At 42.9% G+C, this 14,727-nt stretch overlaps 1 protein-coding gene across 4 annotated transcripts in view; it reads right to left on the bottom strand.

Annotated features, from left to right (window-relative positions):
• The window catches only part of AP3B1 (adaptor related protein complex 3 subunit beta 1), a 171,193-nt gene that overhangs the window by 125,526 nt on the left and 30,940 nt on the right, over positions 1-14,727 (bottom strand). For all 4 annotated transcript variants that reach the window (XM_061376830.1, XM_061376831.1, XM_061376832.1 and 1 more), the window contains exons 4-6: positions 12,835-12,930; positions 10,659-10,819; positions 5,700-5,766 (exon numbers count right to left, since the gene is read on the bottom strand). In XM_061376830.1, the coding sequence (XP_061232814.1) occupies positions 5,700-5,766; positions 10,659-10,819; positions 12,835-12,930 (324 nt within the window). The remainder of the gene's footprint in view (positions 1-5,699; positions 5,767-10,658; positions 10,820-12,834; positions 12,931-14,727) is intronic.

Genomic DNA, 14,727 nt, shown 5'->3' with positions numbered 1-14,727 from the left:
GTAAGGACACTATATAAGGAAAACATCATCACTTCCCCAACAGACAGATCTGCTGACATAAGATTAAAATACCAGCTGATGACAACTAATGCTGATGTAATGAAACAGCTTCTGTGCATTTAAATTGAAGGAATCCAGAGATTAGCATCAAGTAAATGCCCGTGGTTCTGAGTTTCACCCTAGAAATTCCAGGCCATTTCACTATCAAAACAGCCAAAAGAGGTGCAAAAAACAATCAAACACAGGCACTTGATGAGGGTATGACAAAATGTTGTTGTTTTACAGCTCAGACCCATTTCTAGAATTCCTGTGGCAACAAACCAAACTTAACTTTCTTTACAAAGACTGCAAAACATATTCTAAAAGCCTTTGTTTTTATGCACGTAAAGCATCTTTTTCTTTTCTGATATGTGCATAAAATTGAGCTTCACTTAAGGGAATACAGAATGGAGGTTCAAATTAATATGACTTTTGAAAGAGGAGCTTAAGTAATACTTAAAAAGTAGGCAGCTCAAGGCTATACAGCCTACATGCGCACACACCTGTACATAAGGACCACCCCCGTAAGCACCTGCATCTGTTCCAATTTTAAAAGCTGAAAGTAGCTACAAGTGGTATTCTATTCCCTCCACTATGAGAAAACGCCTATATTCTCCATTTAAAGGCAAAGAATAAGTTTATTCAAATTACAGTTACCTGCTAATAAAACATTTATGCACTGTGCACTCTGTTAGTAAATGTGGAGGTTTTCTTGGAACATTCAGTAGAACATGACAAGACATAACTATATAAAATAAAGCTTTTCTGTGCTAGATCGGTTGTCAAAAAACTCTAAAGGATTAAGGAGAGACCTATCCACTTTAGATCACCACAAGCTGTGGAGTCTGGGATGAAAGAGCACATATTAATACTTAGTTTTTATTTGGAGAGTCTTGAAAAGAGATCTGTAGGGTTCCTTTTTGGAACAATAATTTCTCATACAACTTTCTGAAAAACCAAAACTTCTGAAGATGTGATGTCTCAGACCAGGCTGGAATCAGGTCTTGCTAGGGAACAGACCAAGAGGAATCAGGGAGAGGAAAAAGTTGCAGCAGTTAACCATATTATGTCTCCAAAGAGGTCCAGAAGACCCAACTCTAGACCATCATTCTTAGCTTCCTGAATTTGCTGACAAAATAGCACATCTTTGACTATTGCTTCAGCTGGTATCTTTATAGTGTCAATTATTCACTGTCACAGAGGCACTAGAATTGCAGCACATACTAAGCAATAAACGTTAATCCCCTTATAAATAACTCCAAGTGCCAGTATCAGTGTGCAGAGGGAAAAGAATATCCAAACCTACTCCATTTTTTTTTCTCTAGCATTTAGTTCAAGTAAATGTGTAAACTACTAGTTCATACAATCATAGCCTAGTTAGTGGTTGGATAACTTGCCACTTGCCATAAGCAATAGGGACTAAGAAACAGAGTGAAAACATACGGATTTTATTTTCCTGTCATCAGCAATAAAAAGTAACAAAGATAACCTCTTAGCTCTTTATGCCTCCACAGGTATAAAGAATCTAATCTCACATACAGATTGCATGCACACCAAGAGCATGAACCATGAAAACACACAAAGAACCACCAGGGGGCAACTCCACAGAAGCACAAAGGCCTCTGACAAATGAGTACAGGTCAAGCACAGATGCAGTCAGGAGCGCTGATTACCATCTGCTGAGCCTTGAAGCTCCAGCACTGTCCTTCAGTAACCCTTCAATGGAAGCTGCAAAATGTATTTTAGAGAACACCCCCCAACATTCAGGTCCAGAAAACCTGGACTATGCTAGAATGACACACATTCCTGTGTGTTACAAAAACACCTGGCAAGTAAGAGATGAAGCAACGTGTTATCTGACATGTAGTGACATGTTCATTTACCCCAAAAGGTTTACATTTACTAAATGGATGCTTTAAGCTAGACATGTTGGGGGAGGGGGGCATCATTCCATCCCAACACTCCCAGTCAGTTGCCAGCACCTATAATTAATGCTTGGAGCATGTAGAGATATTCCAGCTGCTCCAGCCAATGAGCCGGCTTCATTTGGAGCTCGGCTCAGATGCCTCTATACAAATGCCTGTAGCATGGGGAACAAACAAGAGGAATTAGAGATGGGTGCTCGTCTACAGGGGTATGATGTAATAGGGATTACAGAAACATGGTGGGATGGCTCCTATGACTGGAGTGTTGGAATGGAAGGTTACAGACTCTTTAGAAAAGACAGGCCTGGCAGGTGGGGAGGGGGAGTTGCCCTTTATGTTAGGGATAGCCTGGAGAATATGGAACTCTGTCTGGGGACAGGTGAGCAGTTAACAGAGAGTTTGTGGGTCAGGGTTAAAGGGAGAACAGCGACGGGACATTACTGTGGGATCTGTTACAGACCGCCTGATCAAGAGGATTTTGTGCCTGGAGCACTCTATAGACAGATAGGAAAAGCCTCACGATCATACGCCCTTGTTCTCATGGGGGACTTCAACCACCCTGACATCTGTTGGAGCAACGGTACTGCCCGGCACAAGCAATCCAGGACATTCCCTAATTGTGTGGAAGACAACCTCCTTCTGCAAGTAATAGAGGAGCTGGCAAGGAGAGGTGCCATGCTTGACCAACAGGGAAGGGCTCGTTGGAAATGTGATGCTCCAGGACAACCTTGGATGCAGTGATCACGAGATGGTTGAATTTGAGATCCTCAAGACAGTGATAAGAGTGTGCAGCAAGCTCACTGCCCTGGACTTCAAGAGAGCAGACTCTGGCCTCTTCAGGAGCCTGCCTAGTAAGGTCCCATGGGATATAGACCTAGAGAGCAGGGGGGCCCAAGACTCTTGGTTGATATTCAAGGATTACCTTCTACAAGCTCAGGACTCCTGCATCCCAACCAGAAGGAAGTGCAGCAGGAGGGCCAGGAGACCTCCTTGGATGGATAAGGAGCTCCTGAGGAAAATTCAAAGGAAAAAAGAGGCTCATGAAAGGTGGAAGCAAGGACAGGTGGCCTTGGAAGAGCACAGGGATGTTGTCCAGGAAACTAGGGACCAGGTTAGGAAAGCTAAGGCCCAGTTAGAATTACACTTGGCTAGGGATGTTAAGGGTAACAGGAAGGGATTCTATAGGTACACTGCAGATAAAAGACAGACTAGGGACAACACAGGCCCCCTCCAGCAGCTATCAGGAGAACTGGCTACACAGGATTTGGAGAAGGCTGAGGTTCTGAATGACTTCTTTGCCTCGGTCTTCAATGGCAAAGGCTCTGACTGCACCACCCAAGTCTTGGAAGGCAGATGCAGGGACTGTGAGAATGAAGACCTTCGGCTCACTGTAGAAGAGGATCTGGTTCAAGACCATCTTAAAAACCTGAACATACACCAAGTCCATGGGACCTGATGAAATCCATCCGTAGGTCATGAAGGAGCGGGTAACTGAAGTTGCAAAGCCGCTGGCCACCATATTTGAAAAATCATGGCAGTCAGGTGAAGTTCCTGATGACTGGAAAAAGGGAAATATAACCCCCATTTTCAAGAAGGGGAAAATGGATGACCCGGGTAATTACAGACCAGTCAGTCTCACCTCTGTGCCTGGCAAAATCTTGGAGCAGATTCTCTGGAAGGCATGCTAAGGCACATGAAAAACAACAAGGTGCTTGGCGACAGCCAGCATGGCTTCACTAAGGGGAAATCCTCCCTGACCAATTTGGTGGCCTTCTATGACGGGGCTACAGAACTGATGGACAGTGGTAGAGCAGTTGATGTCATCTACCTGGACTTGTGTAAAGCGTTCGACACTGTCCCACACAACATCCTTGTCTCTAAATTGGAGAGACATCAATTTGATGAATGGACCACTTGGTGGATAAAGAACTGGCTGGATGGCCACACACAAAGAGTTGTGGTCAATGGCTCAATGTCCGGCTGGAGACCAGTAACGAGTGGTGTCCCTCAGGGATCGGTGTTGGGACCAGTCTTGTTCAACATCTTCGTCGCTGACATGGACACTGGAATTGAGTGCGCCCTCAGCAAGTTTGCCAATGACACCAAGCTGTGTGGTTCGGTTGATACGCTGGAGGGAAGGAATGCCATCCAGAGGGACCTTGACACACTTGTGAGGTGGGCTGATGTCAACCTTATGAAGTTTAACCACGCCAAGTGCAAGGTCCTACACCTGTGTCAGAGCGATCCCAGACACAGCTACAGGTTGGGCAGAGAAGAGATTCAGAGCAGCCCTGTGGAGAAGGACTTGGGGGTGCTGGTTGATGAGAAAATGAACATGAGCCGGCTGCAGTGTGCGCTTGCAGCCCAGAAAGCCAACCGTATCCTGGGCTGCATCAAAAGGAGCGTGACCAGCAGGTCGAAGGAGGTGATCCTGCCCCTTTAGTCTGCTTTCGTGAGACCTCACTTCGAGTACTGTGTGCAGTTCTGGTGTCCTCAACATAAAAAGGACATGGAGCTGTTGGAACAAGTCCAGAGGAGGGCCACGAGAATGCTCAGGGGACTGAAGCACCTCCCATATGAAGGCAGGCTGAAAAAGTTGGGGCTGCTCAGCCTAGATAAGAGAAGGCTGCATGGAAACCTGATCGCAGCCTTCCAGTATCTGAAGGGGGGGGTTACAGGGATGCTGGGGAGGGACTCTTCATTAGGGACTGTAGTGACAGGACAAGGGGTAATGGGATCAAACTTAAACAGAGGAAGTTTAGATTGGATATAAGAAATTCTTTACTGTTGGGGTCGTGAGGCCCTGGAATAGGTTGCCCAGGGAGGTTGTGAATGATCCACCCCTGGTGGTGTTCAAGGCCAGGTTGGGCGAGGCCTTGGGTGAGATGGGTTAGTGTGAGGTGTCTCTGCCCATGGCAGGGGGGGTTGGAACTAGATGATCTTAAGATCCTTTCCAACCCTAACTATTCTATGATTCTAAATTAGTAATTCGAACAAGTGAATGTTTTCATTTACAACTATTTTCTATCTCCATATCTTCGATTCCTTGCTCACTGCCTTTCTGACTTAGAGTCAGGAAACTTATTCATATGATGTAGGAATAAAATAAAGTGTATGAGTATCACGAGACCTCCAAGAGTTCATGCAAAAACCCTGTATCTAACATAGCACAGGCAAAATACAACAGGAGTGTTAAATATACTGAAGTTGACCAAGGACATCAGTTCTACTTACCAGACTGGAAGCAGGGATATTTGCCAGAACAAACAAGCACAGAGAAGTACCATTGTTTAACAGCTGTACACACTACAAGGCAGACTGACATCAACAGACATACTGTGCACCGTACATAAGTAATTTATTCTTACAATATCACAAACTGAAATGATCTAGCCAGTTTTCCAATGAGAAAGTGGGAATGAAAATTTACACAGACACCAATTCATACCATCACATAACTTTCATTTTCAAATTTGAATTTAAGGAAGTATACATAAAAATCTTGCTAACAAGAACATATTAATACCCACGACACAAGTAAAATTATCAGTCTTATTAAAGGAGATGGTTGCTATCACAGTCATAGTGTAACGCATAGTTACGCAATAATACTTCTAATTAAAATCATACAAAACCACATCAGCATTAGGAAAGTGCAGTACGTACTGCTGAACGACAGCCTCCAGAGTAAACTCTTTAAAGTACATGCATATGCAATAGCATACTGGTTCTTACCGTACTTTTATCCTTCAAGAGCTTTTCTATCACTTCAATTAACATTTCCTTTTGCTCTGGATCAAGACTAGAAGGAAAAACAAGAATGTTTTTTTACTCATTTGGTGAGACATACCCAAAATTAAAAGAGGTTACATTTGTTGACCTTCAGACACAGGCTGGGAACCAAGAGCACTGAAGAAAACACTTGCAGAAAAATCACAGATTCCAAAGAACTGAACGTAAATGAACTTGACTGAAAATAAAGTTAATCATAGAATGTAGAACTGAATTGAAGGAGTATAAAATTATAGTTTGTCTTTATGTCACACCAGTTGCGGGTTCTCTAAGAACTGTAATACTTAAAACTCATTAAGGGGGCTTTTTTAAAAGTCCTTTTCAAAATCTCTGCAAGCAGGTGCAAGTATGTGTTAGAGTTTTCTATTGATAGACAGAAGATACTAATAGCTTTGAAATGCTCTCTAAGTGAAATAAGCGAGAAGTCTGGCATTTTCAATGCTAAAATTACTCCAAAGTAGCTGGCAATGTTGACTGCATTGGGCATAAATGCTGCTGTTCACACTATGCCTGAAATATTTTCTGTTTGATATCACAGTATGCTAGAGATTGGATGGGACCTCAAAAGATTATCTAGTCCAATCCCCCTGCCGGAGCAGGAACTCCTAGATAAGGTTGCACAGGAATGGGTCCAGGCGGGTTTTGAATGTCTCCAGAGAAGGAGACTCCACAACCTCCCTGGGCAGCCTGTTCCAGCGTTCTGTCACCCTCACTGAGAAGAAGTTTCTTCTCAAGTGGAACCTCTTGTGTTCCAGTTTGTACCCATTACCCCTTGTCCTATCATTGTTTGCCACTGAGAAGAGCCTGGCCCCATCCTTGTGACACTCCCCCTTTATATATTTATATACACTAATAAGGTCACCCCTCAATCTCCTCTTCTCCAAACTATAGAGACCCAGCTCCCTCAGTCTCTCCTCATAAGGGAGATGCTCCACTCCCTTAATCATCTTAGTTGCCCTGCACTGGACTCTCTCCAGCAGGTCCCTGTCCTTCTTAAACTGAGGGGCCCAGAACTGGACACAATATTCCAGATGAGGTCTCACCAGGGCAGAGTAGAGGGGAAGGAGGACCTCTCTCGACCTACTAACCACCCCCCTTCTAATACAACCCAGGATGCCATTGGCCTTCTTGGCCACAAGGGCACAGTGTCGGCTCATGGTCACCCTGTCGTCCACCAGGACCCCCAGGTCCCTCTCCCCTACACTGCTCTCTAACAGGTCGTTCCCCAGCCTATACTGGAACCTGGGGTTGTTCCTGCCCAGATGCAGGACTCTACACTTTCCCTTGTTATATTTCATCAAGTTATTCCCCGCCCAGCTCTCCAGCCTGTCCAGGTCCCTCTGGATGGCAGCACAGCCTTCTGGCGTGTCGGCCACCCCTCCCAGCTTAGTGTCATCAGCAAACTTGCTGATAGTACACTCAATTCCCTCATCTAAATCGTTGATGAATATATTAAATAATACTGGTCCCAGTACCGACCCTTGAGGCACTCCACTAGATACAGGCCTCCAACTAGACTCTGCCCCATAGACTACAACTCTCTGGCTTCTCTCCTTCAGCCAGTTCACAGTCCACCTCACTACCTGATCATCCAGACCACACTTCCTCAATTTAGCTGTGAGGATGCTGTGGGAGACCGTGTCAAACGCTTTGCTGAGGTCAAGGTAGACCACATCCACCGCTCTGCCATCATCCATCCACCGTATTATTTCCTCATAAAAGGCTATGAGATTGGTCATGCATGACTTCCCCTTGGTGAAGCCATGTTGACTGCCCCTCATAACCCTCTTATCCTTGATATGCCTTAAGTTTGCACCAAGGATAAGGTGTTCCATCACTTTCCCAGGAATGGAGGTGAGGCTAACCGGTCTATAGTTACCCGGGTCCTCCTTCTTGCCCTTTTTGAAGACTGGAGTGACATTTGCTTTCCTCCAGTCCTCAGGCACCTCTCCCGTTTCCCAAGACTTGGTAAAGATGATGGAGAGTGGTCTAGCAACGACTTCCGCCAGTTCCCTCAGCACCCACCGGTGCATCCCATCTGGACCCATGGATTTACGGATGTCCATATTGCTCATCTCTAACCCAATCCTCATCGACTAAGGCAAACCGTTCCATTGACCTGACTTCATCTGAGGTCTCAGGGGTACAGCGCTCTTCAGGACTGCCTCCGGCAGAGTAGAAAGAGAAAAAGAAGGCACCCAGTAACTCTGCCATCTCTGTATCTTCTGTCACCAGGGCACCCATCCCGTTCATCAGTGGGCCTACAGTGCCTCTGGTTTATCTGCCATGTATTTGAAAAAGCTCTTTCTGCTGTCCTTGACCCCTCTCGCCAGATTTAATTCCAAGGAGGCCTTAGTCATCCTAGCTCCCTTCCTACATCCTCTAGCAGCAGCCTTATATTCTTCCCAAGTGGCCAGCCCCTCCTTCCATGACCTGTAAACTCTCTTGTTCCACTTTAGCATACCCAGCAATTCCCTATTTAGCCACACAGGTCTCCTGGCCCTCTTCCTTGACTTCCTAATATGTCGGGATGCTCTGATCTTGAGCTCAGAAAAAGCAATCCTTGAATGCCAACCAACTATCTTGGGCCCCTTTACCTTCAAGCAGCCTAGTCCATGGGATTTCCCCTAGCAATTGCTTGAAGAGGCCAAAGTTTGCCCTGCTAAAGTCCAGGGTTGCAATTCTACTTGCTATTCTATTGGCCCTACCACACAAGATCCTGAATTCTACCATCTCGTGGTCACTGCAACCAAGGCAGCCCTCAACCTTTACTGCTTCGACCAGACCCTCCTTGTTAGTGAGGATGAGATCAAGCAGCACTCCTCTCCTGGTTGGCTCATCCACCATTTGCATGAGGAAGTTATCATCCATACACTGGAGGAACCTCCTGGACTGCGGCTGGGTTGCCGAGTAGTCCTTCCAGCAAACATCAGGGAAGTTAAAATCCCCCACGACGACCACAGCCTGTGACTGTGAGGCCGCTCTCAGCTGCCTGTAGAAGGCCTCGTCAACTTCCTCACCCTGATCCGGTGGCCTGTAACAGACCCCCACAACAGTATCGCCCCTGCCAGCCTGCCCCTAATTCTCACCCACAGACTCTCAACTCGCTCGTCATCAGTCCCTGGACAAAACTCAGTGCATTGTAGCTGCTCTCGCACATAAAGAACAACCCCACCACCCCGCCTGGCTGGCCTGTCTTTCCTGAAGAGGACACAGCCCTCCAAGACTATATTCCAGTCATGTGAGCTGTCCCACCACATCTCTGTAATTGCCACCAGGTCATAATCTCCTGACTTAACACAGGTTTCTAACTCCTCCTGCTTATTTCCCATGCTGCGCGCATTGGTGTACAGACATTTCAGGGAGCAAGCTGAGCACACTGATTTCACCCTAGGATTATAGGAGGCCTCCCAGTCTTCATCAATTCTGGAGTGCTGCCCCACTGGGGCAAGCCCAGCTACAACCCCATCCCCCTTCGAATCTAGTTTAAAGCTCTTCCTGCTTTTAAGATTGATTGCACCACAAATGAACAAGCTCTTCCAGGTCAGACATCTATCCAAACACCATGACACTAAATGCAACGAAGACTGGAGTATCAAACTTGCATCCAGAAGTCTGAATGGACCATTAATTGAACTGCAGGGCTATCAAACTGGTAGAAAAGTCATGGAAACCAAAAAATTAAGTGGAGCATACAGGCACTATTGAACTGTTACTTCTTACTCAAATGCTTGCAGAACATGGAGTAGTTAAGATGTAGGAGACTATATGAACTGCTGCATGATCTTCACGCCAAAAATTCATCCCCTCCAGAATTCTGATTTTGACTAACCTCAGTCTCTCCAGAAATTGCTTGCTCATTACAGGCAGCCAAAAGACAGCCTTGCCACCAGTATCTATATCACTGAACTGTGGAGATACCAGCCATGAGCCTTATTGAAACATCTGCTAAAACTGTCTATTAAAGACTCTTGTTTGCAGGGAAGCCTACTGGACCTGCCTGTGGACAGGTTGTAATTTGACAGCCTCTTGACTAGTTCCCAGTACTGCTGCTCCCTCAAGTGATGCAAAAAGCTATACTTCCTCTATCTCTCGGTTCTGCAGTAAACCAGTGTTATCAGATATGGCATTTGTACAAGTAAATTTTGAATATGACAATAAAAACTCACAAGCTTTCTATAAGTAATTCCAAAATCCTACCACCAAGGACACGATTGTTGGTTACAACTTCACTCATAACTATGAACCTTATTGTAGTCCAGGTAAGACGGAATTTGCAGCTACAATAGTTTAAAAACTAAGCTGAGAGAGGGCAGATTTAGACTAGATAGCAGAAAGAAACTCTTCACTGTGAGGGAGCTGAGACAGTGGAACAGGTTCCCCAGAGAAGCTGTGGATGTCCCAGCCTGGGAAGAGTTCAAGGCCAGGCTGGATGGCACTTTGAGCATCCTGGTCTAGTGGAAGGTGTCCCTGCCCAAAGCAGGGGGGCTGGAACTTGATGATCTTAAGGTCCTTTCCAACCCTAACCATTCTATGATTCTATGATTTGTCACCTGTGCTGCAAACCACAGCAAATGTCATCAGGACGAAAAACACGACACTAAACACAGAAATCTTCGATTCTGAGTATACCTATCAAAATAGTTGCTATACAGATGACAATTATTGTCATATTAAAACCAAAAGATGGTGCATCGGTTTCTTTTCTAATCTTTTCACAGTTATTCTGTTATTCTAGCAGGACACTTGCCTGGATTCCAACCAAATTGAGCAACAGAATGTCTACAGACACTTTATAAGGTCTGATATAGCAGAGACATGCCAACCCCACCTTATGTCTTAATAAACATAGCCCACAACTATCTTAAAAATCGCTTTCCAGTATTTGTCAGAACCACTTACCTGTACAGCTTTTGGATTGCATGGGCTGCATTCTTTCTCACATAAGGAGATAAATCAGAAGAGGCTTCCTTAATAGCAAGCATCATAATAGGAACAATAATTGGGACACGGATACTGGATAAAACTCTCAAAGCACTTGCACGGATTAATTGATTAGGATCCTAAAGAATGGAAGAGGAGGAGTGAAATAAGATGGTGCAGAAATGCATCATTAAATTCTCTGCAGTGTTTACACTAATTAGTGACTGCGTATGAAAGCACGTAAATCTATCTACCAGTCAGGCTTACAAGCGAAACATAATACTAGTAAAATGTGACAAATTTCACACAAGAAACTTCCAATAACCAAAAAACATAAAAGAAATTAAGAAAGAAAACAGTGAAACACTATGAAAATTTGGAAACCTGGCAAAGGAAAATATTAACATTCACTTTCCCAAGCGCAATATGGGAATGATGGATAAAAATATACTAATATTTTATTTAGTGATCAGATTCTTTGGAAAATACAACCAGCTCTGTTTTGTTACTTAAATGTAAGAACTGTCCAATGAAAATGTGATACTGTTGCAACACTCCCGTTCAAGTTCTTGACAACATGTCCATTTTATGTTTTACTGCAGGAAATAAATTGAAGCCAGTAAGAAAATTAATTTTAAGCTAAATGTTTTGAGACTTCTACTTCCTACTCTTCCTACTGTCATCTCAACACTTGCTCCCTTCATAAAATGCTAGGGTTAACTAGGAAATCCAGTAACAGCATAGAAATCTGTATTTGGATGACCTATAATGTAAATCTTGTTTGTTAATCATAGGCTTGGGGCACAGAGAAAAAATGTTGCTTCACCAAGTACCAAATCCTCTAAAGTCTAGCAAACCAAAACTGCAGCAGCATTAATTCAGTGTACTGTCTGCCAAAAGGGCACTTCCCAGAGAACATTTCTTATATTCTCATAATTAGTATTAGTTCATCTAAGCTCCCAAAATTCCTACATATTAGCAGCTTCTGAGTAGTATCTGGATGGTAAAAGCACTTTATTTGACAATTCTGGAAAAACAACTTGTTTCTACCCAAGTCTGCAAAGCTCATCTCCTACCGTACAAGTTTAAAATATCCTAAAAAATTCTAAATAGGGAAAAAAAATTGCCATACACAGAGCTGCACTACAATCTTCATTACAAACCCAGAACCAAGTTGTTACAAAAAAAAGTATTAATGAAGAGAACTAATTACATCTGGCTATCTTTCACAGCAGGCATAGTAATTTCCTTAGTCACCAAAAATCTCAGCTAGGTCTACCTCCTTGCCACACCACCACTTCTTTTTGAGCTACTCAGCCACAACATTTGACCTATCCCCTATCCATTTTTTCCCACTATCCACAGCTCTTTAAAAAGTTAAGCCATGAGAAGTATTCACCGTATACATAGCTCATGAAAAACATATGATACAAAGTCACTTGAATTTTTGCTTTTCACGGCAGTCACAGACAGTAAAGGTAGTATACATGACAGTGCGAAAAAAGGAAAGGGGCAAAAAGCTCTCTAGTCAGCTGTGGGATGCTTCTACAGCTGGCACACCTGGTGCTCCGACTGCAGCATTTTCCAACAAGACCCAAGGTCTGGGTCTGCAACATGACAGAAATTCATTATGAACCTAGAATAGCCTTACCAGAAGAGTACAAGAAAAAATAAAACCCCCAACCCTCTCTTATAATGAAAATGGGCCAAGTTTAAGGGAAATATTTTCTCCATGGTCTCACTTCAAAGGTAATCCTAATCTTCATTTTCTAATCCCATTTCCCATTGTGATCTGAATTGGAGAGAAGCAATACAAAATGCTAAAAGAAACACAAATGGTTCAGGGTAACAACAGGGTCTTCTTTCTACATATATATGCTACCTTGTAAAAGAAGGCATTCCAGAAATTAAACGGGTACATGAATCTGCAAGCACCAACCTGCTACTTTTCTGTAGTGAATTAATTTTCCTTTGTGCAGGTTTGATGAGGTTCCAGGCAAAGCAAAAAAATTCATAAATAACATATCTTCAAAGTACTTTATCAGATGCAGGTATTTACATGCTTTAGTTTACCATACTACACTTGCACAGATACATTTATTTTTGTGATACCAGCTCAGAATTTTTTATGAAATGTTGTTCGATAGCCACTCACTTTTAAAGCACGCTGGAAGGTACTGATGGACAGTAATGCTAGATCTTGTTGTTCCTCTGCATAACGCATCAGATAAACATATACAAGCTTTTTTATCTGAAAAGAAAAACACAGTGAATATCATTATCGGGAAGCTGTAGAGTTCTATAAAACTAAGTCCTAGATTACACACTTTCACCACCATTTTCTTCTTTGAAGGAAGACTTAGCATACCACTGGAGTACTCACATACTTCTCGTATGTCTTAAGATTTTCTGTAATCCTTTGAACAGAAGCTCCCCCAGGTGCTGCAATATTACTTAATTAATGATACGAACAGATGAAGGCTAATAACACGAAGGACTGCTTTATATTATCAACTAGTAAATAAAACTTGAATAATTTAAGAAACTGACAAGTGGCAACTGGCACCTGAACATTCCTCAGGGATTTTTTTTCTCATGGAAGACAGGTTAAACTGCAATAGCCAAGGATTTCAACAAGCCCAATTTATTTCACCCTGAAACTCAAAATCGATTAATGTATTTGAAAGAGAATTTAACTTCCAGCTGAAGTGTGGTAACTTACACTATTTACATCTGATTAAAAGAGCACTTCTGACTACATCTCAGACAAAAGCAAAAGATACTAGATCCAGCTTTGCCTGACTACAAGCATTCAAAAGATACAGCCAATATACACATAGTACAAAGGATGTGATGTTCAAAGATTAAGAAAACCTCAGTACGATTTTGGGGGAGGCGGGTATTCAATTTACTTCACTTTACCCCCTCATGGTTACTGTATGGCCAGGAAGCAGTGAAAACATTTTTTACCTTCGAGCTGCAAACCAACTATTGGGGTCTATAATGAAAAATTCTGAAATACCCTCAACTACAGCTGTGCTATAATTATTGTCACCATCAGAAGATGTATCTTTGTGCCAATTCTGGCAAAAAGCATAATATTAAATCACAGAAGGTTACACCATACTAAATTATTTGTTGTTCAGCTATAGACAAGCAGCAATCAACATTGACCACAAGAGGCCTACGCACTGAATGACTGCAGGTGTGCAAAGAAAGCCTCCTTTCCTTGAAACCACTCTGTGACTAGAAATGGAAGCACTTAGAGCTTCGTGACTACACTACTCTTTTACCATTTACCTTCATTCAATGTTAAAATGCTCCGTTCTATAAAATTAATCATAACAGGGGCACATTAGGACTGAGGAACAGAGGCAGATTTGTTTAATTAGTTTATCAATATAAGCACATCAAACTCCATGAGTTATTGACCAAGACTTATTTTTGTTCTATACCACCAATTGTTTATTAGGTCACTTTTTATATCCTTGCCATCCATGACATGATGCACATAATCAAGCTGAGGTCAGTATGTACTTATAAAAACAAAAAATCACAAGGTACTTCTGTAGACAATAACATGCCCTTTGCTTCCCTCAAAACAAACGAACGTGTTCTACTGCTTCTTCACCTCCATTTTCCTTTATCAGAGCATTCAGTCTTGATTTAAAAAAACAAACAAAAAAAACCCAAACAAAAAACCACCAAAAAAAAACCAAACACAAACCCAACCAAAACCAAAACCACACACACACACACACACACACACACACACACACACACACACACACACAAAGAAAAGCAAGGGTCAAAACCAAAATAACAAAACCAAACAGAAGCTATTTCTGGGAAGGAAAGACAATTAGATACAAAGTCACCCAGATGAACTTAAGTATTTTATGCTTGTGAATTGTAGCAACTTGTACAGACAGATTTGTGTAAGAGTTCTTAAGGAGGTTTGGCAAAACATTTTCAGAAAACAGTGTCAGGATCAGTGCACTAAGAATCTGACTTTATCCACTAAGTTCTCATTATTTCGAAAGCATCC

This window comes from Neopsephotus bourkii, unplaced genomic scaffold (assembly GCF_033783945.1).
Source record: "Neopsephotus bourkii isolate Nb327-2 ecotype Australia unplaced genomic scaffold, CSIRO-AGI_Nbou_v1 NB_1740, whole genome shotgun sequence".
In the NCBI taxonomy this organism is placed as follows: Eukaryota; Metazoa; Chordata; class Aves; order Psittaciformes; family Psittacidae; genus Neopsephotus; species Neopsephotus bourkii.
The sequence above is the reverse complement of the archived record's forward strand: the minus strand, read 5'-3'. Positions and strand labels throughout refer to the sequence as shown.